The 23484-nt window shown below is 52.2% G+C and overlaps 1 protein-coding gene across 25 annotated transcripts in view; it reads left to right on the top strand.

Moving 5' to 3' along the window:
- The window catches only part of RIMS1 (regulating synaptic membrane exocytosis 1), a 326183-nt gene that overhangs the window by 134038 nt on the left and 168661 nt on the right, over nt 1–23484 (top strand). For 24 of the 25 annotated variants that reach the window (XM_048496050.1, XM_048496001.1, XM_048496133.1 and 21 more), the window contains 2 exons: nt 7391–7731; nt 9681–10552. In XM_048496050.1, coding sequence (XP_048352007.1) covers nt 7391–7731; nt 9681–10552 — 1213 coding nt within the window. Of the gene's footprint in view, nt 1–4708; nt 4915–7390; nt 7732–9680; nt 10553–23484 lie in introns of those variants that run through there. The other variant, XM_048495983.1, reaches the window with a different exon arrangement.

Genomic DNA, 23484 nt, shown 5'->3' with positions numbered 1-23484 from the left:
ACAGAGCTAGGTCTTCTAGCATGTAATAGTCTCATAGTACATCAGTGATTGTAATTCATACATATTTTTGAAGACATGGCAGTTGTTACCCAGATGGAGGGGGAAAGGATACTTAACCAAAGAATAACTTTACTGATTTAACCAAGGTGCAGAATAGAAAATGGGGGAACAAAACAGTAGTACAAGGCTGAACTTATTCAGTGGTAACAGCACAGCAGTAATTTAAGCATGGTAATCCAATAGAAAGCATTCACTTCATAATCTTAGTGTCTAGTTGTATTATGTAAGCAAAATATCCAATGTAAGCAAAATATCCAATGTAAGCAAAATAGACTTTTAGTCTAAATTGCTTCCCTCCCCATAACTAGTCCAGAGAAAACCAAAACAAAGAGAGGAGCTGTTGGATCAGAAAGGGAGGAGGTCCCCAGTCAGTACAGGCTGCTATGGGAAAGGTTGGCTGTAAGGCAGACTGGCTGCAAATGGAAAAACTAAGGCCGTTTCCGCACGGCCCAAAAACGACGGCCTGGGGGCGGTAAAAACGCCGCCCCCAGGCCAAAGCCGTCGCCGCGACGAAGTATGCCACTGCTGCAACGCAGCAGCGGCGACCTGACTGCGCTTCCTTCCCCCCAGGGCGGCGTCAGGCCGCCCTAAACAACAACCCTTTAAAGGGTTGTTGTTAGGTGAAGCGTCTTCCCGTATGGCTGCAGTCGCGAACCGCGCGCCCGGGAAGACGCTGTCTCCCTTCATCCGCCCCACTCCGCGATGTCTCCGATAAAATTTGCCTGCTCGGCCGTGACCCGCCCACACTCGTCCTCCGAATCCTCCAGGGGTCGGAGGGCAGCGTCGAGCAGGAGCTTCCACGGCCAGCAGAAAGCGACATCACGGTGACTATCGCGGAAGTGGGGCGGAGAAGCGGGAAAGGCTGCTCCATCGCGGAGCCGCCCTCTCCCTGGGCGTAGGAACCTCTGCTGGCAGCCTGCTTCGCGACGCTATGCGTCGCGAACAGGCTTGCGCCCCCACGCCGGCAGAACTCTTGGCGGCGTGGGGGTGCATGGCGGCCGTGCAGAAACGGCCTAAAAGAAGGAGAGCAAATAGTAAGAGAGGGAAGGTGAATTCCAGGAAGGGAAGCAAAATGAGGGAGAAAATCATACTCTGCTTGTCTTGATGAGGACCCGGTCATTTTAGCATCCAGTCAGGGGCATACCTACAGAAAATGGCACATGGAGCAAGCACTGAAATTACATCCCCCCCTCCAGAGTTCGCTGCCCCAACACGGACTCCATACTGGGACAGTAGAATCTGGGCAGGGGTGCTGGGTGACACTGGGCTAGTCATAATTCTCTCAGAATTCTCTCAGCTGCACCTACCTCGCAAGGTGCCTTTTGTGGGGAGGAGAAGGGAAGGGAAGAAGCTTGTAAGCTGCTTTGAGACTCCCTACAGAAGAGAAGATGAATATAAAAACCAACTGTTCATATTGAAATTTTCACTAGTTTTCGTTCATGAGAGGAAACCAAGGGATTAACTCCTCCAGGAAGTCAGTGGGGAAAGTGCAGCTCGTTTGAGCTAGATTATGCCCCTTATTTTGCTTGCAATACAAAAAGCATAGCTGGTCCTTCAGTTTTCTGGTTTCTGTAGACATGCAGTTAGGAGCTCAACATCACAAAGTAAACAGATAATTGTCTGGATGAGCCACCTGCCAACATTAACTTACAAAGCTTGCCTCACCCTCTCCGAAAACAATTAAGAAGAGGCAATGCCTCCTGTCTGGGAAAGCCTGTCCCCATTAAAAAAAGGGTATTCTTCTGAGCACTAATCCTATATAGTAGTTTCCTGACTAACCCCTCCAAAGACCACCTTCATTTACATTAGTATTATTACAGAGCTGTTATTGAATCAGCTTCACCCTAAAACTAAATCATCTCTGGACACTCCCTGAACTTAGACCATTAAACCTAGGTGTCAAACATTAAGTTTAAGTGTCTGCTACTTAACTTGAGCATCTTGTCTCTCCACCAGAGAACAAGAGCTGCCTTTGTCCTGGAAAGACTAAGCTCTATTAGCATGGTTATAGAGCCCGATGTTCCCTAAAAATTAGGTGTCCATCCTGCAGTCAGTGCTCAGAGTTTCTGGACTAAACCTCTGATTTAGTTACAATGCACCCAGTATATTCTGAAATGTCCTGGTTCAGTTACACTATTTACCAGTTGCCTTCACCCTGTCTCTATCAGTGCTAAGTACAGGCATTGAACTTAGTCTGTCAGAACTCTCTCAGCTGCACCTACCTCACAAGGTGCCTACCTCACCAACCTCACAAGGTACCTTTTCTTCAGGATAAGGTAATTATTGTCTATCTTTGCAGTTTAAATTATGTATTATGTAGAGCATTTTCACTGCATATTTCTCAGGTTCAAATTCGGTTACAGTAATTAAATCATCCCCAAAAGTCACACTTATCCAATGTTCTGAACCAATCCTTATGATTTTGACCTCATGCACATCCAAGAGATTGTCATCCAATCAGAGCCGGTGGAGCTCCACTGGATGGGAGGGGTTAAGTCAGCCTCAGCCTAAGAAAGGGGAGGAAGCTTTTTCCTTTGATGGGATTTAGTGGCTTTTGATAAGTATTAGTTTAGCGAGGTTTTTATTTGGCTTTTAGCTACAATTGTGGTCCGTTTAGGGACGATATCCTCTTTTACTGAGTAATACAAACTCTGTGTTTAAAGAACTGCCTTGAACCTGGAAAGGGTTACACCCATTGTCTGTTCCAATGAAACCTTGTAATCTGAGGTAACACTCTGGAAAAATGAAAATCAAATGCTCTCTCATATTAATTTTCATTAAAGACGAAGTGGTTACCCTTGTTGGGAAAATTTGTAATGTAGGGGTCAAACTGAGAAGTAGTTCACTTTATATACTGAAACATTTCCACATAAGATCCTTACCCTGTTAAATATACTTCTCTGCTAAATAAACATTTGTTGTGAATCCATTTATATCTTGTCTGTCTAGTCAAACATCTATGAAAAGGTGATTTTTACTTAAGTCATAATAAATTACTGTTTTGGACTAGCAGGTTCCCTAATGAGACCTTTAGAGAGCATACAGTTTATTTGGTACCAATAGTTTATTATGGGAAATTGGATTTTAAATAAACCAAAGAGAATGCTAGGATATGGGATGGGGCATTCTTCAAACCAATGGGCAAATTGCCTTAGGGCAATTTGCACTTGAGAATTGACATAGAGTCGACTCATCAGGCAGAAAGAGTCGACCTATGTCAGTCCCCTCTTAACTTCCCACAGCAGCCGAGGTTGTCTTGCTGGAGCCAAGTTCAGAGGGCGGGATCACCTCGGCGTGTCATTCACTCGTCGTGCCTGATTGGTTGCTGCGTTCGGGCGGGAATGCGAATGTGCGTCCTTTTCCCCCAATTTTTTTTTACATTACAGCTATGTAGCATTGACGTCGCAATGTAATGTGCATAAGAAGGCGCAATTTGTGTAAATTCTTACGCTCATAGCTTTCATTTCCATTTCGCGTGGGAAACACATCTTTTGATCCTCTTGTCAGAACTGTCTGTTATGGATCCTGAGGTGGAGCAACTGCTGGCCATGACTCAACTGTGCTCAGCTGTCAGCAGTCAGATCAAAATGGCAACTTCCCCTCTAAAATGACAAACGTTTATAACATGCCACCAGAAAGGAGGGAGGGATGAGGTGCGATTGATTGGGCGAAACGGTGCTGTGAAGGAAAAATGTTGCCATTTCGTTGCTATGAGTGGCGTGCAATCTGCTTTTCGTTACTGCGCATGGTCATCAGTGTTATATGGAAGCGGGGGGGGGGCGTGCTTTTTTGCCGGCGTGAGTCTTCCATTCTGCGCATGCCCAAAACATTCATCTGTGATTGGCTGAACGGGCGAATCGACCCGAAGAAGATTCCCCACTCCCGTCAGCTTCGCTTGAGTTCAACCTAGCTTTGCCGGTTTACCCCACCTCGGAGGTGGAGTCGAAAATTTAATGGCAGAACGAACCCAAGTCGGATTCACCGGATGTGGGGAGTACTTGGGTTGAACATAGGTCGAACTTGAGTTCAGACGGTGAGTGCAAAATCGCCCTTAGAGTTCTTCTCCTGCCCCACCTCAGCCATTGAAACAACCTATAATTTAAAATCCACATAAATACTAACAAATAGATAAAGCTATTCAAAGGTTTCTTAAAGTAATTCTGTGACAGAATCACCCTGACACAATGCCCCTCTCCAGCCTGAAACATTTCATGCCTGTTGAATAACAGTGAAAATCTCAGTCTGTTAGGCGATTTATGTGTGTATATTTTTCCCTTAATTGACAAACGAATATTTTCACATGTAACTGTTGAGTCCCTGTGTATGCAACAAGCCTAAACTTCTCAGTGTATGACCTCATTTTGCTCTCCTGATCAGCATAATAAGACCGTCCACTTTACTGTGGGATACAGTAATGTATAATCTTTTGTCAGGGTTCCAATGTTTTGCCTGAAAGTCCAGAAGCCACATTAAAAAAAAAAACCATAATCCATCATCACGTGTTTGTTTAGTTGCCTAACATCTGTGGATTGTTAAGATAAGTTATTACACAGACCTGCTTTAGTTTAGATTACTTTGGACCACGGCCCAGTATTTTCAATCAGGATATAATTCCTGCGTGCTGCTAGATTGCCTGCTGCACATACTTCCCCAAAAATGTTTTTCAGTAAGCAGCTTTCTCACTGAAACTGCTATGTTACTTCAAGGTTTATTTTTTCCTCCTTTGAAGAAGGACTTATGTCTTTTCCCTCTCTTTTCGACTGAATATACTGAATATAACTGAAGGCGAACATAGCATGTTTTAAACTAAGCTCTGAAGAGAATTCTAAACAGAGAAGGAAGCATAGCTTCCATGTGAGTATAATGTAGATTTCCTACATATCTGTGTGATGTGTGTGTAAAAAATCTTCAATGAATAGTTTTGAATTATTGTAGATAAAGCCTTTTATATAATATATAGAACTGTGTGTTTGTCTACATATGCAAAGTGCACATATCCTTGAGGCATGGGTTTTTTACAGTGCAATCGAACACATTACTTCAATTAAAGTGTATGAATTTCAGTAGGTTTAATAAATCTGCATAGGTTCAATAAATCTTCACAATGTAAAGCTATGCCCCAAAAGAAAAAAAAAGCAGCAATAAGCTGCAACTGACTAAATTAAATATCAAATACACATGGATAGTTTTGTTAAATATTAACTTCTTTCAAATTCACTAGGAATGCTGTTATACTGACAATTATATTATGAATGAGTCACATTTAGATTAAACCCTAATTTGTATTAATAATTATTAAACTGATTTTGGATTTTAAAGCTTTGTTTATTCAAAATAGCTTACAACCTTAGAAATTGCTTTAAAGTTAAAAAGAATCCTCTTGCTATTTTTCATTGTAAACACATCAATGCTGTGTGCATTAGCAGTGAACATACGAATTTTTGGATATCTGCATCTAGAGTACAGTTTTCACTGTAGTCAGTAGCAAAGCTCCCATTGATCAGAATGGAGTAGGATGGGACTCTTCTTTTATACTCTGTCCTGGCTGATCATATTCTATATGTGTAATCAGATATTAATGAAAATCTTGTGACACAGGCTATATACATTCATTTATAGCTTCCAGAGATTACTAATTAGTTAACTGGTTTTGGTTTGAGTTTATACACAGATTTCAAACTTGTTTTTTGTTCTGTTGAAAAATTCAGTGTTCTGCCCTTCCAACATGTTTCAAAGCCCCTGACTAAATGAAGGACAGTTAGCAACCATGGAAATATTTTTATCTTCTTTGTTGATGTTCATATTATCACATTAGGGCTTTTGATTTTAAGTTGCATAAAAGCTGTTTGCATTATTGCAGGGCTAATATGTTGATTAGATTTCCTTTTTTTCTAATTTATTGGAATTCAAATCATAATTACTTTATTCCCTTTTGTGAATAGGAAATAAAATTATCTACTTCTGATCATGGGGGTAAATACAATGTTTCTGCAGAAGGCTGAACTCTTTCTAGTTTGTTGGCTGCAAGTTGCAATTACTGTGCACGATTTACAGCTGCTTCAGTTATTGCTGAAATACTTTGAGATTGTACTACAAGTTTTGGAACATTTTTGGAAAAATACTATTTTACATTTAATGTTTTGTTTTGGATAACGACAAAAATTTTCATTTTCTTTCTTTTAATTGGGTTTGTTTTATACCTCAATTAATATATTACTCAAATTACTGTGTGTTTCTTTTTGCGTTTGGCATTTGCATCAGTGTAATTTTTACTTTTCTAGGTTTTTTTAAAAGATATAGTGGAAAGAATGGCTTTCTGTTTGGAATGTCTTTAAGTTTCTGTGTATTTTTTGTTCCTGTTTATATTACTCATATGTTGACACAATTAACAGTTTATGGCAAGTATGGTCTCATTGATTTTTAGTGAGGCTTTCTGCAAAGTAATTCTACATAGGATTTCTGCATTTCTTTGCTGTGCTCTTTCTTATGGTACAGAGCTGCCTTCATCACTATTTAATCCTCATGTACAGCATGAGGATGCCCTTAATGTATATTGTTGTTATCCAGTGTTGTTGAGAGAATTCTTCTTTTTTTAAATCTACAAATAATGACCTAGAATTGAAATGGTGGTTTGTTTTTATACCTTCCTGGAAGCATGCAATCATTATTTGTGATTGTATTTGATTTTGATTTTGATTTTTTTCCCCACAATGTAATTTCCATCTATTAATTTCATTATTATACATGGATCTATTTCAATAGAATTCAAAGTCTTGGTACATGTAATATTGAGGAGAGAAGGAAATGTAGTCAGCATAAATGGACAGTTGATTTGGAGTATATATGCAATTTGACATTCAGCTTGAAGGGCACCAACATTCGTTTACATTTGTTTGGTTTTTGATGACCCTTAATTAATAGGATAAAATGCTCAGTTTGAATATCATAACCCAGAATTCAGGTTTGCATCACATCAGATCATATGTGAAAACTGCTTTGCATCCTGAAATCTGTTAGTATTTTAAAAAGGAAACAAAAATAAACTCATTCCAGAATTGTGCCAATTTTTCAGTGACATGGGACCTTGCACAATTACAACTTCAAGGCTACTGCAAGTTACACTAGTGATGAAACATGAATGTCCCGTGCATTCAAGATGAAATGTTTTTTTCTAGTATGTTCAGCTCTTGGTACTAAGGCTAGCACATTCTACAAGCATGTTTTGAGCATGAGTACCAATAAAAAGGGGAAATCGGCTCTTCTTGAATGTTTAGGCAACCAAGACTTTTCGAAATTAGTACTCAGTCTTGTTATCTTTTTTTAAATCTAGGTTATGTGGGTATGCAATCTATGCCGAAAGCAACAAGAAATCTTAACAAAATCTGGAGCGTGGTTTTTTGGAAGTGGTCCTCAACAGCCTCCCAGTCAAGATGGAACACTGAGTGATACAGCTACTGGTGGTAGTTCAGATGCACCTAGAGAAAAGAAAGCAAGACTTCAAGAACGGTCAAGGTCCCAAACACCCCTAAGCACAGCAGCTGCTTCTTCACAGGAAATATCCTCTATTGTGCAGCCTGACAGAAGGAAAGGCATAGAGCTATCACAGCAAGCTATGGGTCTGGAGCAGAAGCAAACCTCATCAAGATCTAGAAGTGAACCCCCAAAAGAGAGGTAATGCCTTGCCCACGTTGCTATGGGGAATATTGCTGCTGTGATATTAAATGTTGGGGACTTGTGTCATAAATATAAAAGCTGGGTATATTTTGGTCAAGCTTTAGCAGAATGTATAAAGACACAACCAGTGGCTCAGCACTGGGAAGACGGGTGTCAGGCAACGGTGTGACCAGTGGTGGGATCCAAAAATTTTAATAACAGGTTCCGATGGTGGTGGGATTCAAACAGTGGCGCCACCGCACATACGCACCTCCAGTCCCTATTGGGCAGGGAGGTTGCTTTAGTAACCCCTTCTCGGATTACTAACCACTTCTAGAGAACCACTTTTAGAGAAGTGGTGAGAACTGGTTGGATCCCACCTCTGGGTTTGACCTTTCCCTGTTCTTGCTCACCTTACGCAAGAGCAGCAGTAAGGGGGATGCCTAGGTTGATTAGAACTGCTGCCAGTCCAACCAAGAACTGAGAGTCATATGGAGGATGATGGACTAAAGCAGGGGTCTGCAACCTGCGGCTCTCCAGATGTTCACGGACTACAATTCCCATCAGCCCCTGCCACCAGGGCCAATTGGAGAGCTACAGGTTGCAGACCCCTGGACTAAAGGAACTCTGAGAGAACTCTGAGCCCTCATGGAAGCTAGAATCTGCTCATGAAACCAACAGAAAGACTTTAAAAACTAATTTACAAAGATATAGGTAAGATGTTTTAGGGCACAATTTTCCTTTTCCTTTTGTGCATTGTTACGTTTCTAAGAAGTAAATAGGCCGTATTCGATCATGATTTGATGATATTTGTCTATAATGAACTGGATGAACCCAAAACAGGATCTACATGAATACTAAAGGTAAATCTGCTGCTTAAAAAAATACTGGCTGGATCCAAAGAATGGACATGCATGCTTGTTAAAGAACAATGCATGTGCTTGGAATGTTTTGCTTCTTGTTTCTGCCAAAGCAGCTTCTTTTGAAAATGAACAGTGGCTGTTCCTTTGGTGGTAGAAACTGAGGCAGTAACAGTAACAAGCAGTGCTTTGGCTGTGTGCTGTGCTCTGTACTGTATGTTCACACTGCTTCCTTGGAGCTTAGCCACTGACTGAAGGTGGCTGGCCAGCCAGGAATGCATTGTTGTTTACTAGCTGGGAAGATTATGAGATACTTAGAAGACACAGTAGTTTCTCGACATATTAAGGTAAGGTGGAAGAGTTTTTAGATTTATTATCTTTTTTTCTAAACAGGTATAATTAATTGTGCCATTGTCTTGACTCAGGAACATTACTTTCTGACCAACAGTGGACATTTTCTTGCTTCAGGTCCTCAGTAATGCAATTTTTGGACATTAATGTAACAGTACCTTCCTAAGCAAGGTTACACCCTTCTAAGCCCATTGAAGTCTGTGAGTACAGCTCTGCTTAGAATGGCACTGTTAAATTTCTATCCAATGATAACTTATGAACTACTTCTTAGTTTATTATTTCAAATACACAAGTACTCTGTAATGAATATGGATAGATGTTGTAATATGAGAATGACTGCCCAAGGTTTTTTTAAAGGCCTGTTAAATGTATCTGGAAGTGGAAGATAGATTCATTTGTTTTTGTGAGCAGCAAAGCAGATTTACTGGTACAAATATTTAGACTCATAGTACCTGGTCTTAAATAAACTCTTTAATGACTTGACTTTTAATAAATTGCCCATTTTCAAAAGTAAAATGGATTTTTAAAAAACAATTCAGTGATTACTGTGAAAAAGCATTATACTTTAAGAAATACATTATTGAGAAGTCAATTATGACATTGGCAGAAGTTTAAACAAATCAAAAGCATTGGTTTAACTTGTTTTACTGTTTGTCTTTTTTATAAATAGAGATACAGTCTGCATTTGTATCTTGCCATTTTATTGGTGTCTGGAAGCTGTCACCTTTTTTTCTATTTTTTTTCCTTTCACATCAGGAAGAAAGCATCCATGGGCTCTGAACAGAATGGGAAAGGAGGTCTAAAAGGTGAGCGCAAACGTGTGCCCAAATCCTCACTTCAGCAGGGTGAAGGACAAGCAGATGAGAGGGAATGTAAAGAAAGACGTGATGGTAGAAGATTAGAGAAAGGGAGGTCTCAGGACTATTCAGACTTTCCAAAACAATTTGAGGAAGGCAAGGCTATAGAGGAAGAGAAGCAAAGGAAAGAAGATGACTATCACACTCGATACAGGAGTGATCCCAATCTAGCAAGGTATCCTGTGAAACCACACCCTGAGGAGCAACAGATGCGTATGCATGCAAAAGTTTCAAAAGCGCGGCATGAAAGAAGACACAGTGATGTTGCCTTGCCACATACAGAAGTCGAGGAATCTGAGGTATCTGAGAATAAACTAGGAAATCACGCTCAGTTGCAAGGAACTCAGGACACAAAATCTCACTTGGATACTCAGAGAGCTTACTCTATAGAAAGAACAGGTGAAGTAAGAATTTCTGTTTCTAAACAATTAGCTAATCATAGCCCATCAACTCCTAGACATAGTGTGGTTCCTTCAGAGCATTTAGAATCAAAAAAACATGATCCCTTTAAAAAAAGCCTAGATCCTAGCTCTGCTATTCTCATTCGGAAAGCAAAGCGGGAGAAAATGGAGACCATGCTAAGGAATGATTCCCTTAGTTCTGACCAGTCAGAATCAGTACGACCATCTCCTCCAAAGCCTCATAGATCGAAACGGGGTGGAAAGAAAAGGCAAATGTCAGTCAGCAGCTCTGAGGAAGAAGGAGCGTCAACACCTGAATATACCAGTTGTGATGACGTGGAAATAGAGAGTGAAAGTGTCAGTGAAAAAGGTAAGAGTTGTTTTTTTAAAATAAAATGTTACAAATTTGTGTTTATTGTATGTGGAAAATATTTTGCCTGTCAATATTTACTTATATCATGTCAAAAAAGAAGAAGCTTTAGCATTATAGTCTCCCCTGCCCCCACAATAGCGTTTGACTATAAGGGCCAAGCTATATTAAGTGATGGAAATTTGTGATTGGCTCTCCAATCTCTTTCATCTTTTCCAAACAGCAGCTTATGGGGCAATTTTGATGGGACCCCAGTGCTGGGCATGAGGAGCTTAATCCTTTTCCTCTCTGTACCATTTGCTTCTTTAAATTGGTTCCCTAGAGGTAATATTAGTCCGGGTAGAGGACAAATATTTACTCTTTTTCTGCATAGGGACTCCAAGGGATGATTTACTTTGGGGGGAAAGGCATTGATGTAAAATTCTTTAAAAGAATAGCACAGTGGTCCCCATCCAAATTGATCCCCATTGCTACTATTTATAAAAGTTTAAAGAAAAAGTTATATTTTCCAGTTTTGCTTAGGATACATGTCTCAGGTTGTTTTAGAATTGCTGGGATTCGATGTGCCAGCAAGTACCCATGGACTTGCTCTGCTTTTCCTTTTCACCTTAAATGCTGATGTCAACAGGCGAACTTAATTTGGATTATGTGGGTAGTATATTGCAGTATATATTAAAACCAGAGATAATCCAGTTGCAAAAAGAAATGCTCTGGGACCCAAAGTATTCCCTGAAAGACCCTCTCCCCCAGCAACAAAGCCCTTAAGTTTTCTACACTATTTTGATGAAAATGACTGGTATGCTGTTCTTGGCAGCTGCTGTGATGCATTTTTTTGAAACAAGTTTAACAAGTTTTAAACAATGGTAATTCTCCTTTCTAGCTACAGAATTACGCTAATTGCCATCATGTAGCGAGAAAGGAGAACTACCATTGTGTTTATGTGGCTCCATGTTATCAGTCAGATTTAGCTATGTGGTAGCACGGTAAAGGCAAATTGGAGTGAGACCAGGGCTCCAGTCTACACTCAGAATGGCAGAACATTTTTGTCATGTCATTTTTAGTTTTCCTAAAAATCACTAGAGAGCAACCCCATATGAGTCATAAGAACATATAAGAACATAAGAACAAGCCAGCTGGATCAGACCAAAGTCCATCTAGTCCAGCTCTCTGCTACTCGCAGTGGCCCACCAGGTGCCTTTGGGAGCTCACATGTAGGATGTGAACGCAATGGCCTTCTGCGGCTGTTGCTCCCGATCACCTGGTCTGTTAAGGCATTTGCAATCTCAGATCAAAGAGGATCAAGATTGGTAGCCATAAATTGACTTCTCCTCCATAAATCTGTCCAAGCCCCTTTTAAAGCTATCCAGGTTAGTGGCCATCACCACCTCCTGTGGCAGCATATTCCAAACACCAATCACACGTTACGTGAAGAAGTGTTTCCTTTTATTAGTCCTAATTCTTCCCCCCAGCATTTTCAATGAATGCCCCCTGGTTCTAGTATTGTGAGAAAGAGAGAAAAATTTCTCTCTGTCAACATTTTCTACCCCATGCATAATTTTGTAGACTTCAATCATATCCCCCCTCAGCCGCCTCCTCTCCAAACTAAAGAGTCCCAAACGCTGCAGCCTCTCCTCATAGGGAAGGTGCTCCAGTCCCTCAATCATCCTTGTTGCCCTTCTCTGCACTTTTTCTATCTCCTCAATATCCTTTTTGAGATGCGGCGACCAGAACTGGACACAGTACTCCAAGTGCGGTCGCACCACTGCTTTATATAAGGGCATGACAATCTTTGCAGTTTTATTATCAATTCCTTTTCTAATGATCCCCAGCATAGAGTTTGCCTTTTTCACAGCTGCCATGCATTGAGTTGACATTCCCATGGAACTATCAACTAAGACGCCTGGGGGGTGGGGGGGGGGGGGGGTGGGGGGGGGGGGGGGTGGGGGGGGGGGGGGGTGGGGGGGGGGGGGGGTGGGGGGGGGGGGGGGTGGGGGGGGGGGGGGGTGGGGGGGGGGGGGGGTGGGGGGGGGGGGGGGTGGGGGGGGGGGGGGGTGGGGGGGGGGGGGGGTGGGGGGGGGGGGGGGTGGGGGGGGGGGGGGGTGGGGGGGGGGGGGGGTGGGGGGGGGGGGGGGTGGGGGGGGGGGGGGGTGGGGGGGGGGGGGGGTGGGGGGGGGGGGGGGTGGGGGGGGGGGGGGGTGGGGGGGGGGGGGGGTGGGGGGGGGGGGGGGTGGGGGGGGGGGGGGGTGGGGGGGGGGGGGGGTGGGGGGGGGGGGGGGTGGGGGGGGGGGGGGGTGGGGGGGGGGGGGGGTGGGGGGGGGGGGGGGTGGGGGGGGGGGGGGGTGGGGGGGGGGGGGGGTGGGGGGGGGGGGGGGTGGGGGGGGGGGGGGGTGGGGGGGGGGGGGGGTGGGGGGGGGGGGGGGTGGGGGGGGGGGGGGGTGGGGGGGGGGGGGGGTGGGGGGGGGGGGGGGTGGGGGGGGGGGGGGGTGGGGGGGGGGGGGGGTGGGGGGGGGGGGGGGTGGGGGGGGGGGGGGGTGGGGGGGGGGGGGGGTGGGGGGGGGGGGGGGTGGGGGGGGGGGGGGGTGGGGGGGGGGGGGGGTGGGGGGGGGGGGGGGTGGGGGGGGGGGGGGGTGGGGGGGGGGGGGGGTGGGGGGGGGGGGGGGTGGGGGGGGGGGGGGGTGGGGGGGGGGGGGGGTGGGGGGGGGGGGGGGTGGGGGGGGGGGGGGGTGGGGGGGGGGGGGGGTGGGGGGGGGGGGGGGTGGGGGGGGGGGGGGGTGGGGGGGGGGGGGGGTGGGGGGGGGGGGGGGTGGGGGGGGGGGGGGGTGGGGGGGGGGGGGGGTGGGGGGGGGGGGGGGTGGGGGGGGGGGGGGGTGGGGGGGGGGGGGGGTGGGGGGGGGGGGGGGTGGGGGGGGGGGGGGGTGGGGGGGGGGGGGGGTGGGGGGGGGGGGGGGTGGGGGGGGGGGGGGGTGGGGGGGGGGGGGGGTGGGGGGGGGGGGGGGTGGGGGGGGGGGGGGGTGGGGGGGGGGGGGGGTGGGGGGGGGGGGGGGTGGGGGGGGGGGGGGGTGGGGGGGGGGGGGGGTGGGGGGGGGGGGGGGTGGGGGGGGGGGGGGGTGGGGGGGGGGGGGGGTGGGGGGGGGGGGGGGTGGGGGGGGGGGGGGGTGGGGGGGGGGGGGGGTGGGGGGGGGGGGGGGTGGGGGGGGGGGGGGGTGGGGGGGGGGGGGGGTGGGGGGGGGGGGGGGTGGGGGGGGGGGGGGGTGGGGGGGGGGGGGGGTGGGGGGGGGGGGGGGTGGGGGGGGGGGGGGGTGGGGGGGGGGGGGGGTGGGGGGGGGGGGGGGTGGGGGGGGGGGGGGGTGGGGGGGGGGGGGGGTGGGGGGGGGGGGGGGTGGGGGGGGGGGGGGGTGGGGGGGGGGGGGGGTGGGGGGGGGGGGGGGTGGGGGGGGGGGGGGGTGGGGGGGGGGGGGGGTGGGGGGGGGGGGGGGTGGGGGGGGGGGGGGGTGGGGGGGGGGGGGGGTGGGGGGGGGGGGGGGTGGGGGGGGGGGGGGGTGGGGGGGGGGGGGGGTGGGGGGGGGGGGGGGTGGGGGGGGGGGGGGGTGGGGGGGGGGGGGGGTGGGGGGGGGGGGGGGTGGGGGGGGGGGGGGGTGGGGGGGGGGGGGGGTGGGGGGGGGGGGGGGTGGGGGGGGGGGGGGGTGGGGGGGGGGGGGGGTGGGGGGGGGGGGGGGTGGGGGGGGGGGGGGGTGGGGGGGGGGGGGGGTGGGGGGGGGGGGGGGTGGGGGGGGGGGGGGGTGGGGGGGGGGGGGGGTGGGGGGGGGGGGGGGTGGGGGGGGGGGGGGGTGGGGGGGGGGGGGGGTGGGGGGGGGGGGGGGTGGGGGGGGGGGGGGGTGGGGGGGGGGGGGGGTGGGGGGGGGGGGGGGTGGGGGGGGGGGGGGGTGGGGGGGGGGGGGGGTGGGGGGGGGGGGGGGTGGGGGGGGGGGGGGGTGGGGGGGGGGGGGGGTGGGGGGGGGGGGGGGTGGGGGGGGGGGGGGGTGGGGGGGGGGGGGGGTGGGGGGGGGGGGGGGTGGGGGGGGGGGGGGGTGGGGGGGGGGGGGGGTGGGGGGGGGGGGGGGTGGGGGGGGGGGGGGGTGGGGGGGGGGGGGGGTGGGGGGGGGGGGGGGTGGGGGGGGGGGGGGGTGGGGGGGGGGGGGGGTGGGGGGGGGGGGGGGTGGGGGGGGGGGGGGGTGGGGGGGGGGGGGGGTGGGGGGGGGGGGGGGTGGGGGGGGGGGGGGGTGGGGGGGGGGGGGGGTGGGGGGGGGGGGGGGTGGGGGGGGGGGGGGGTGGGGGGGGGGGGGGGTGGGGGGGGGGGGGGGTGGGGGGGGGGGGGGGTGGGGGGGGGGGGGGGTGGGGGGGGGGGGGGGTGGGGGGGGGGGGGGGTGGGGGGGGGGGGGGGTGGGGGGGGGGGGGGGTGGGGGGGGGGGGGGGTGGGGGGGGGGGGGGGTGGGGGGGGGGGGGGGTGGGGGGGGGGGGGGGTGGGGGGGGGGGGGGGTGGGGGGGGGGGGGGGTGGGGGGGGGGGGGGGTGGGGGGGGGGGGGGGTGGGGGGGGGGGGGGGTGGGGGGGGGGGGGGGTGGGGGGGGGGGGGGGTGGGGGGGGGGGGGGGTGGGGGGGGGGGGGGGTGGGGGGGGGGGGGGGTGGGGGGGGGGGGGGGTGGGGGGGGGGGGGGGTGGGGGGGGGGGGGGGTGGGGGGGGGGGGGGGTGGGGGGGGGGGGGGGTGGGGGGGGGGGGGGGTGGGGGGGGGGGGGGGTGGGGGGGGGGGGGGGTGGGGGGGGGGGGGGGTGGGGGGGGGGGGGGGTGGGGGGGGGGGGGGGTGGGGGGGGGGGGGGGTGGGGGGGGGGGGGGGTGGGGGGGGGGGGGGGTGGGGGGGGGGGGGGGTGGGGGGGGGGGGGGGTGGGGGGGGGGGGGGGTGGGGGGGGGGGGGGGTGGGGGGGGGGGGGGGTGGGGGGGGGGGGGGGTGGGGGGGGGGGGGGGTGGGGGGGGGGGGGGGTGGGGGGGGGGGGGGGTGGGGGGGGGGGGGGGTGGGGGGGGGGGGGGGTGGGGGGGGGGGGGGGTGGGGGGGGGGGGGGGTGGGGGGGGGGGGGGGTGGGGGGGGGGGGGGGTGGGGGGGGGGGGGGGTGGGGGGGGGGGGGGGTGGGGGGGGGGGGGGGTGGGGGGGGGGGGGGGTGGGGGGGGGGGGGGGTGGGGGGGGGGGGGGGTGGGGGGGGGGGGGGGTGGGGGGGGGGGGGGGTGGGGGGGGGGGGGGGTGGGGGGGGGGGGGGGTGGGGGGGGGGGGGGGTGGGGGGGGGGGGGGGTGGGGGGGGGGGGGGGTGGGGGGGGGGGGGGGTGGGGGGGGGGGGGGGTGGGGGGGGGGGGGGGTGGGGGGGGGGGGGGGTGGGGGGGGGGGGGGGTGGGGGGGGGGGGGGGTGGGGGGGGGGGGGGGTGGGGGGGGGGGGGGGTGGGGGGGGGGGGGGGTGGGGGGGGGGGGGGGTGGGGGGGGGGGGGGGTGGGGGGGGGGGGGGGTGGGGGGGGGGGGGGGTGGGGGGGGGGGGGGGTGGGGGGGGGGGGGGGTGGGGGGGGGGGGGGGTGGGGGGGGGGGGGGGTGGGGGGGGGGGGGGGTGGGGGGGGGGGGGGGTGGGGGGGGGGGGGGGTGGGGGGGGGGGGGGGTGGGGGGGGGGGGGGGTGGGGGGGGGGGGGGGTGGGGGGGGGGGGGGGTGGGGGGGGGGGGGGGTGGGGGGGGGGGGGGGTGGGGGGGGGGGGGGGTGGGGGGGGGGGGGGGTGGGGGGGGGGGGGGGTGGGGGGGGGGGGGGGTGGGGGGGGGGGGGGGTGGGGGGGGGGGGGGGTGGGGGGGGGGGGGGGTGGGGGGGGGGGGGGGTGGGGGGGGGGGGGGGTGGGGGGGGGGGGGGGTGGGGGGGGGGGGGGGTGGGGGGGGGGGGGGGTGGGGGGGGGGGGGGGTGGGGGGGGGGGGGGGTGGGGGGGGGGGGGGGTGGGGGGGGGGGGGGGTGGGGGGGGGGGGGGGTGGGGGGGGGGGGGGGTGGGGGGGGGGGGGGGTGGGGGGGGGGGGGGGTGGGGGGGGGGGGGGGTGGGGGGGGGGGGGGGTGGGGGGGGGGGGGGGTGGGGGGGGGGGGGGGTGGGGGGGGGGGGGGGTGGGGGGGGGGGGGGGTGGGGGGGGGGGGGGGTGGGGGGGGGGGGGGGTGGGGGGGGGGGGGGGTGGGGGGGGGGGGGGGTGGGGGGGGGGGGGGGTGGGGGGGGGGGGGGGTGGGGGGGGGGGGGGGTGGGGGGGGGGGGGGGTGGGGGGGGGGGGGGGTGGGGGGGGGGGGGGGTGGGGGGGGGGGGGGGTGGGGGGGGGGGGGGGTGGGGGGGGGGGGGGGTGGGGGGGGGGGGGGGTGGGGGGGGGGGGGGGTGGGGGGGGGGGGGGGTGGGGGGGGGGGGGGGTGGGGGGGGGGGGGGGTGGGGGGGGGGGGGGGTGGGGGGGGGGGGGGGTGGGGGGGGGGGGGGGTGGGGGGGGGGGGGGGTGGGGGGGGGGGGGGGTGGGGGGGGGGGGGGGTGGGGGGGGGGGGGGGTGGGGGGGGGGGGGGGTGGGGGGGGGGGGGGGTGGGGGGGGGGGGGGGTGGGGGGGGGGGGGGGTGGGGGGGGGGGGGGGTGGGGGGGGGGGGGGGTGGGGGGGGGGGGGGGTGGGGGGGGGGGGGGGTGGGGGGGGGGGGGGGTGGGGGGGGGGGGGGGTGGGGGGGGGGGGGGGTGGGGGGGGGGGGGGGTGGGGGGGGGGGGGGGTGGGGGGGGGGGGGGGTGGGGGGGGGGGGGGGTGGGGGGGGGGGGGGGTGGGGGGGGGGGGGGGTGGGGGGGGGGGGGGGTGGGGGGGGGGGGGGGTGGGGGGGGGGGGGGGTGGGGGGGGGGGGGGGTAATTGTAGTTCCTGAACATCTGGAGAGCCGCAGGTTCCCTACCCCTGATCTAGCCCAAAAATAAACATGAAAATAAATGGAATCCTATTGAAATATCTCCCCTCCCCCAAATTCTATCCTCCCCAGGTTCTACCACCTGGAATTTCCAAACCCAGATTGCAAAGAGATGGGTAACCTCATTTCAGTTCCACTTTGAATTGAGATTGGGACCCCAGACTGCATCGCTTATCCCATATTTATCTCATTCTGACCTTGCTACTGTGATCTGTGCTGTGGTCACCTCCAACTTGAACTACTGTAACTTGCTATATGAAAGCTACCCTTGAAGCTGATCTGGACACTCCATCTGACGCAAAATGCATCTGCACTGGTCCTCAGGGGACATTGGGACATACACATGTACATCCATTTCTAAACGATCTACATTAGCTTCCAGTGGAGTACTGAATCAGAGTCAAGGTCTTCATTTTGGACTTCAAAGTTCAAAGAGGTCTGAGAACTTCATATCTTTAGGATTGCCTCTCCACATACAATCCCCAGAGATCACTGCAAATATACTCTGCAAATAACAGCCTGGACCCAAAGACATCCATCTGTCTTCAACAAGGGCCAGAGCTTTCTTGGCTCTGACTTTGACCTGCTGGAATGCTGTCAAATACGACTCAGGCCTTGTGGAATCTATCATAGTTCCGCAGGACCTGTAAGACAGAGCTGTTCCGCCAGGTCTTTGGTTGAGGGTCGCAATGGTATCCATCTCTAGCTGGCCTCTATTCTCTTTCCCCTTCTCCTTTCTTTTTTCCTTTTCCTTTGTTATTGCTGAGGTTTTGTTATACTGTTATTCCATTCCTTAATGTGAAGTATATATGGAGCGCCAAGGTCTCTGTAATTGATTGTTGGATTATTATGAACTGCCTGTTGTAAGCCAGGAGCGAGATAGGGCAACCTAGAAATCACATTCATAAATAAATAAAAAGAAATAAATACTTCATATTTTTCCAAGGCCAGAAACTTTTACATACTCCTGAGGGCATACTAGGAAAAATATATAAATATTTTCTGTAAACTTGATGCCAAGAGACTCTAAACCCTGTGATGACTGGGAGATAGTGGCTATTGTGGCAGACTTCTGTTTGGCACCGGGAATACTAGGCCTGACTGCCAGATGTTTGGGGAACATACAGTTTTCTTGTGCATTTAGTGTTCATATGAAAATCTTGCAATCAGATAGTCATAGAAGAAGAGTAGGCTTTCTTCCACTGAATCATGTGTCCTTAGAAGGAGTTAAAGGGAAAGCTGAATCCCTCACTGCACCTTCACAAAGGCAAATACTACAGGGAAATACTTCTTTATAGGAAAGATCATGTGTAGGTCATCATGTGAGATGACTTGTTTGATTTTGTGCACATATTTTTTATGCTTGATTTTGTGCACATATATTTTATTGCAAATTCCCATAATAGGAGGATTTGCCTTCTTAGTCAATGCCCCACATTGAAATATGCATTTTCCCATTTGCACTTCCTAAGCTCACATGGATCAATTCCTCACAGGCCAAATAGAATGTGTGGGGGACACTATATAACTCATTGGGTGGGGTCTTTGCACAAGTCCTGCCCCCCCCCCCCAATGAGCACGCATGCTCTGTTTACATACATACATACATACATACATACATACATACATACATACATACATACATACATACATACATACATACATACATACATACATACATAAGCCTTTATTGGCATAGTCAGAAAGAGTTACATAAATCGGGAACAATTGCATGAATACATGATAGATAAAAGGCCCCATGGGGAGCACAACAAATAGGTTCTACTGGGAACTGTCAACTAACTCCGCAAATAAATTGGCGATCTCTTCACAAAGACCCGGGTCCGAGTTGTTTAACAATAGAGATAACCTAGTCAGATCAGGCAGCCCAGATTGGAAGAAAAAATGTAAGTTGGTATATTTAGATCTGATGTTATCGAATCTGGTGCAGTGCAAGAGTTGGTGAGTCAGGGTTTCAACCACTTTAAGTTTGCAACTGCATAACCTTTCGGATTTATCTAAATTGCTGAACCTACCCTTTAATAGGGCAGATGGCATAACGTTAAAATGCGCAATGGTAAGGGCTCTCCTTGCGCGTGGGTTCGTTAAGGTATGGAGGTAATAGGCCATACGTCTCTGCTCAAATGGAATTAGGAGTTGTGTTGCAGGAGAAGCTTCGATTTTGGCTGCTAGATGTAAATTTGCAAATTCTAAGATCTAAAAGCCGCATCTCTGAGCCTATTGCACAGCTTCTGAATAGGACATTAGGTAAGAAGTGCGATTCCAATATAGGCAGGCTGATGGAAATAATCTTTCTCTTGATTAGAGAAAACCAGGGGTTAGCCTGCGTGTCCTGTAGTGTCAATGAGACAAGGGAGTGTTCGGATGGCAGGTAGTGAAGGCGGAGCCAAAATCTGAAGACTCTAAGCCAAGCTTTATGTTCCAGGGTGTTTTGCCCCAGTTCTAAACACAGGGCTGCGTAAGGGACGCAGTTTGGAACTCCCATTATTTGGTGGAAAAACTTGGATTGGGGGACATTCAGAGCTTGGTTCACTGCTTGGATCCAGATGGGGGCCCCATAGAGTAGTTGGGATTCAACCTTTGCATTGAAGATCCTTAATGCATCCGGAACAAATGGATGCTCCGTTTATTTCCCTCAACCCTGTTTTTTTGAAAATCGCTAAACCAGCAATCCTTTTGAAAAATCCCAGGTTGAAGCCGCTGCTGTGTGAACGACCAGGCAGGAGGTGCTTTATTTCTCTCCCTTCCACCATGCCGCCCCCAGTCAGAGAGAATCCACCTGCCATTTGCCCTCCCGTTGCAGATAGATCCCTTTTCTTTTTTTAAAAAATTTGTGTGTTGCATGCTGATTGTATTTTGGGACAATTGGCATGACTGTGGGGGTTCATTTCTGCATGCCTGAATAGCTATGCATGTGTTGCAAGAATTTTTTTTAAGAGATTCATCTCTGCAAGAAGGCATGAATGCAACCTGCATTGTTTCCATGGGCTCCAATTACCACCTACACAGCGCACATGTGAACAGGAAAACAGGTTCCTTTATCATGACTGCAATCTGTTATACATTTGCTGTGTGGAATTGAGTTCTCCTAAATGTTAATAACATGTGAAGGCAGCCTTCACCTAAGACACTTCCTTTCTTGCTGTAGGAACTAGGGTTAATACTATACTGTCTCCCTCTCCCACCTCTAATGAGGCTTCAACCAGTGTACTTCTCAGCCCTACCCTGGATTTTCTCAGAAAAAATTCCAAATATCACATAAACAAAGCTAGTTCTTCTGATGTATCATTTCTGCACTAGTGGGATTGGAAATTCCATTGATATAGGATTAGATTTTCCAATTGATTCTTACAGCTGTCATGTATGTGGTCCTATGAGCTGAAGTTGCATTCCTCAGCAGCTGCAGTTCACAGAACTGTCATGTTGTATGACTGGTTGGTCCAGTGAATTTGGTTTTACAGGCACCCCTCATCTACTAGCGCAAGGAGAAACGATTGGGGATCAGTTCACAACTTTACAGATCAACAGTAATAGCTGTCGTCACTCATTCCTGCATATCCAGTTACAGTAACAGGTCCTGCCTATATTCTCATGTCCAGCCAAACCATTCTCATTCATTTCAGAAATCTTCACTTTTGTATATTTTCCATCATGTTTTCTCTTTTCTGTCTTTTTAATTTCACTTTCTACAACTACGAGCTTTTTGTCATATGCTTTTTAATCCCATGGGTATTCGCTGTTTATAAAGTTAAATCATTTTTATCTATGGTTGCCGACTCTTGAGTTGGGAAATTCCAGGAGGTGGAGCATGGGGAAGCTGGAATTGGGGGGACAGGAGAGATTTCAATAGGATTTATATGATGCCACAAAGTGCTCCCTCGAAAACAGCCATTTTCTCCAGAGCATCTAATCTCTGAAGTGTGGAGATCAGGTCAAATTCTTGGAAATCGCCTGGCCCTACTTGGAGATTTGAAATACTTTTTTTAAAAAAAAGTAAATAAAAAGAGATCAGAATATAGTTGAACATTTTTGCTGGTCTGTTGGCTTCGCCTTTGGCTTTGTGGAAATGACACTTTTATTCCCAGACCTGGTAACCAGGGGTTGCGTTATAATTTTTTCAATCTTTATGGTTTGGTTGGTGTGCTAATGTTAATTGATCATGGCTAATTTAACTCCATTAATATTGACTGCCATTTTGTATATTTTATTTTAAACTGCTATAATCTGCTAGTAATGATTTGTAATGGTTGTTTTTCCTTTGTATATTTAGAATGGAGAGCAACTGTGAAAAGTATAAACAGAATTACATAGTATAGTGCATAATTGCAACAGGTTTACATAGAGCAGTGGGATAGTCTATTTTAGAGCCTGACAGGGGTTTTCAGATTTGTGTTTTTTCTTCCTTGTTAGTTTCTTAGAGAAAAAGAAAAAAAAACTAAACATACAGCAGAAGAGATTAAACTTGCTATCTCTCTATATAACAAGCAGTTCCATGTTCTATCTCTTTTTCTCATATTTGCCACATGCAGAATATTTCAAAGAAACAGCAGGCTGAGAGTGTTTATGAGAGGACTGTGAACACATAGTCTCTGCCAAGCCAGGAATGTCATTTTTAGAGGAAAAATGGGCAATGCATTTCCATAGTTTTGTCTCCCCTAAATCCAGGAGTTGTATTGGAAATATGGAGGGAAAGGAATAAGCGTGACCAAAATGCATTGTCTCTTTCATCCCCAAGGCTGGAGCGAGGGGTAACTGCGCCCGGGGCACGTATACGCCTCTGCTCTGATGCAGCACCATTCACCCTCGCCCTGACCTTCCCGGGAATGCACCTGATATCCGCGCCCTGGAATGCCCCAGCCACATCCCATTGCTGCTTGTGGCCAGGGCATCATGACCCCCTGCCCTGTTATTGGCGCTACGCTACTGCTCATCCCCTGTTCAAAGTCTGCATTGTACACTTTCAACACTTGCTATTCCAAACTTAACCAAGGAACTAAGCTTAGGATGTGGCCCCAAAACTTAGGTTCTTGGTTGGGTTGGGATGGGATAGCAAATGTTGAAAGTGTACTGTTTCTGTCAAAGTGGACTTTGAACAGGGGATGAGCAGTGGCGTAGCGCCAATGGGGCGGGGACAAAAACAGTCAGGGAAGACTATCATAGATGCTGGTCCATATGTAAATCACAGGCGCATGCAGGCCCAACTTACATTACAGTTGTACAGGAAAGGGATAAGGGAAAGGCCAGCCCAATGCAGGCAGGGGCAGGGGAACATGGCAACCTGGAAAGCACCTCTTCCTATTGGGTTCCCTGGCAGAACAGACAGGAGGAAAAACTGCAAAATCCTCTTGCTCCTGGAAAAACTCGTAGGGGAAAAGAACTTGCACCACAATTTTTGGTGCCAATTTCATGCCACAATTTTAGAACCACTTACACTGTCAGGGTGGGCACCCCCATTGGCATGAGCCTGGCATGTGCTGCATCCAGTGAGAGATTTGCCCCCACCCACTCTGGATTAGACTTTTAGCCCTTCAACCTTCATTTATATTTGCTAATTGAAACTGGGCTCCTTATCTTTTTATTAGCATTTATAGAGTGGCAAAATGTGTTTTGAATGGACACATATTTTCCTCTTTTAACTGATAACAGCAGTACAGAGAGATTATTAGTTAAGTCAATCAGAGGTTGAAGAGTTACACCCTTTCCCCTCCATATGGCCTCAATGTAAACTGAGATTGTATGAGCCTACAGATGAGCAGAGATCCATGTTCTTAATCACATGTATGTTTTTTTCTGAGTGCTTAATCTTAAGAAAATTGTGTAAGGGCCACTGTGATGAATGAGAGAGTGGGAGGATAGGCCAGAGGAGCTCACCAGGGCATGATGATAAGATATGATATGACAATATGATATGATAAACGTTAATGCCATTGTGCACACAAAATGAAAATACAAACAT

The sequence above is a fragment of the Sphaerodactylus townsendi genome, linkage group LG01, assembly GCF_021028975.2.
Source record: "Sphaerodactylus townsendi isolate TG3544 linkage group LG01, MPM_Stown_v2.3, whole genome shotgun sequence".
NCBI lineage: Eukaryota > Metazoa > Chordata > Lepidosauria > Squamata > Sphaerodactylidae > Sphaerodactylus > Sphaerodactylus townsendi.
Note: the sequence above shows the minus strand (reverse complement) of the source record. Positions and strands in the feature narration are given on the sequence as shown.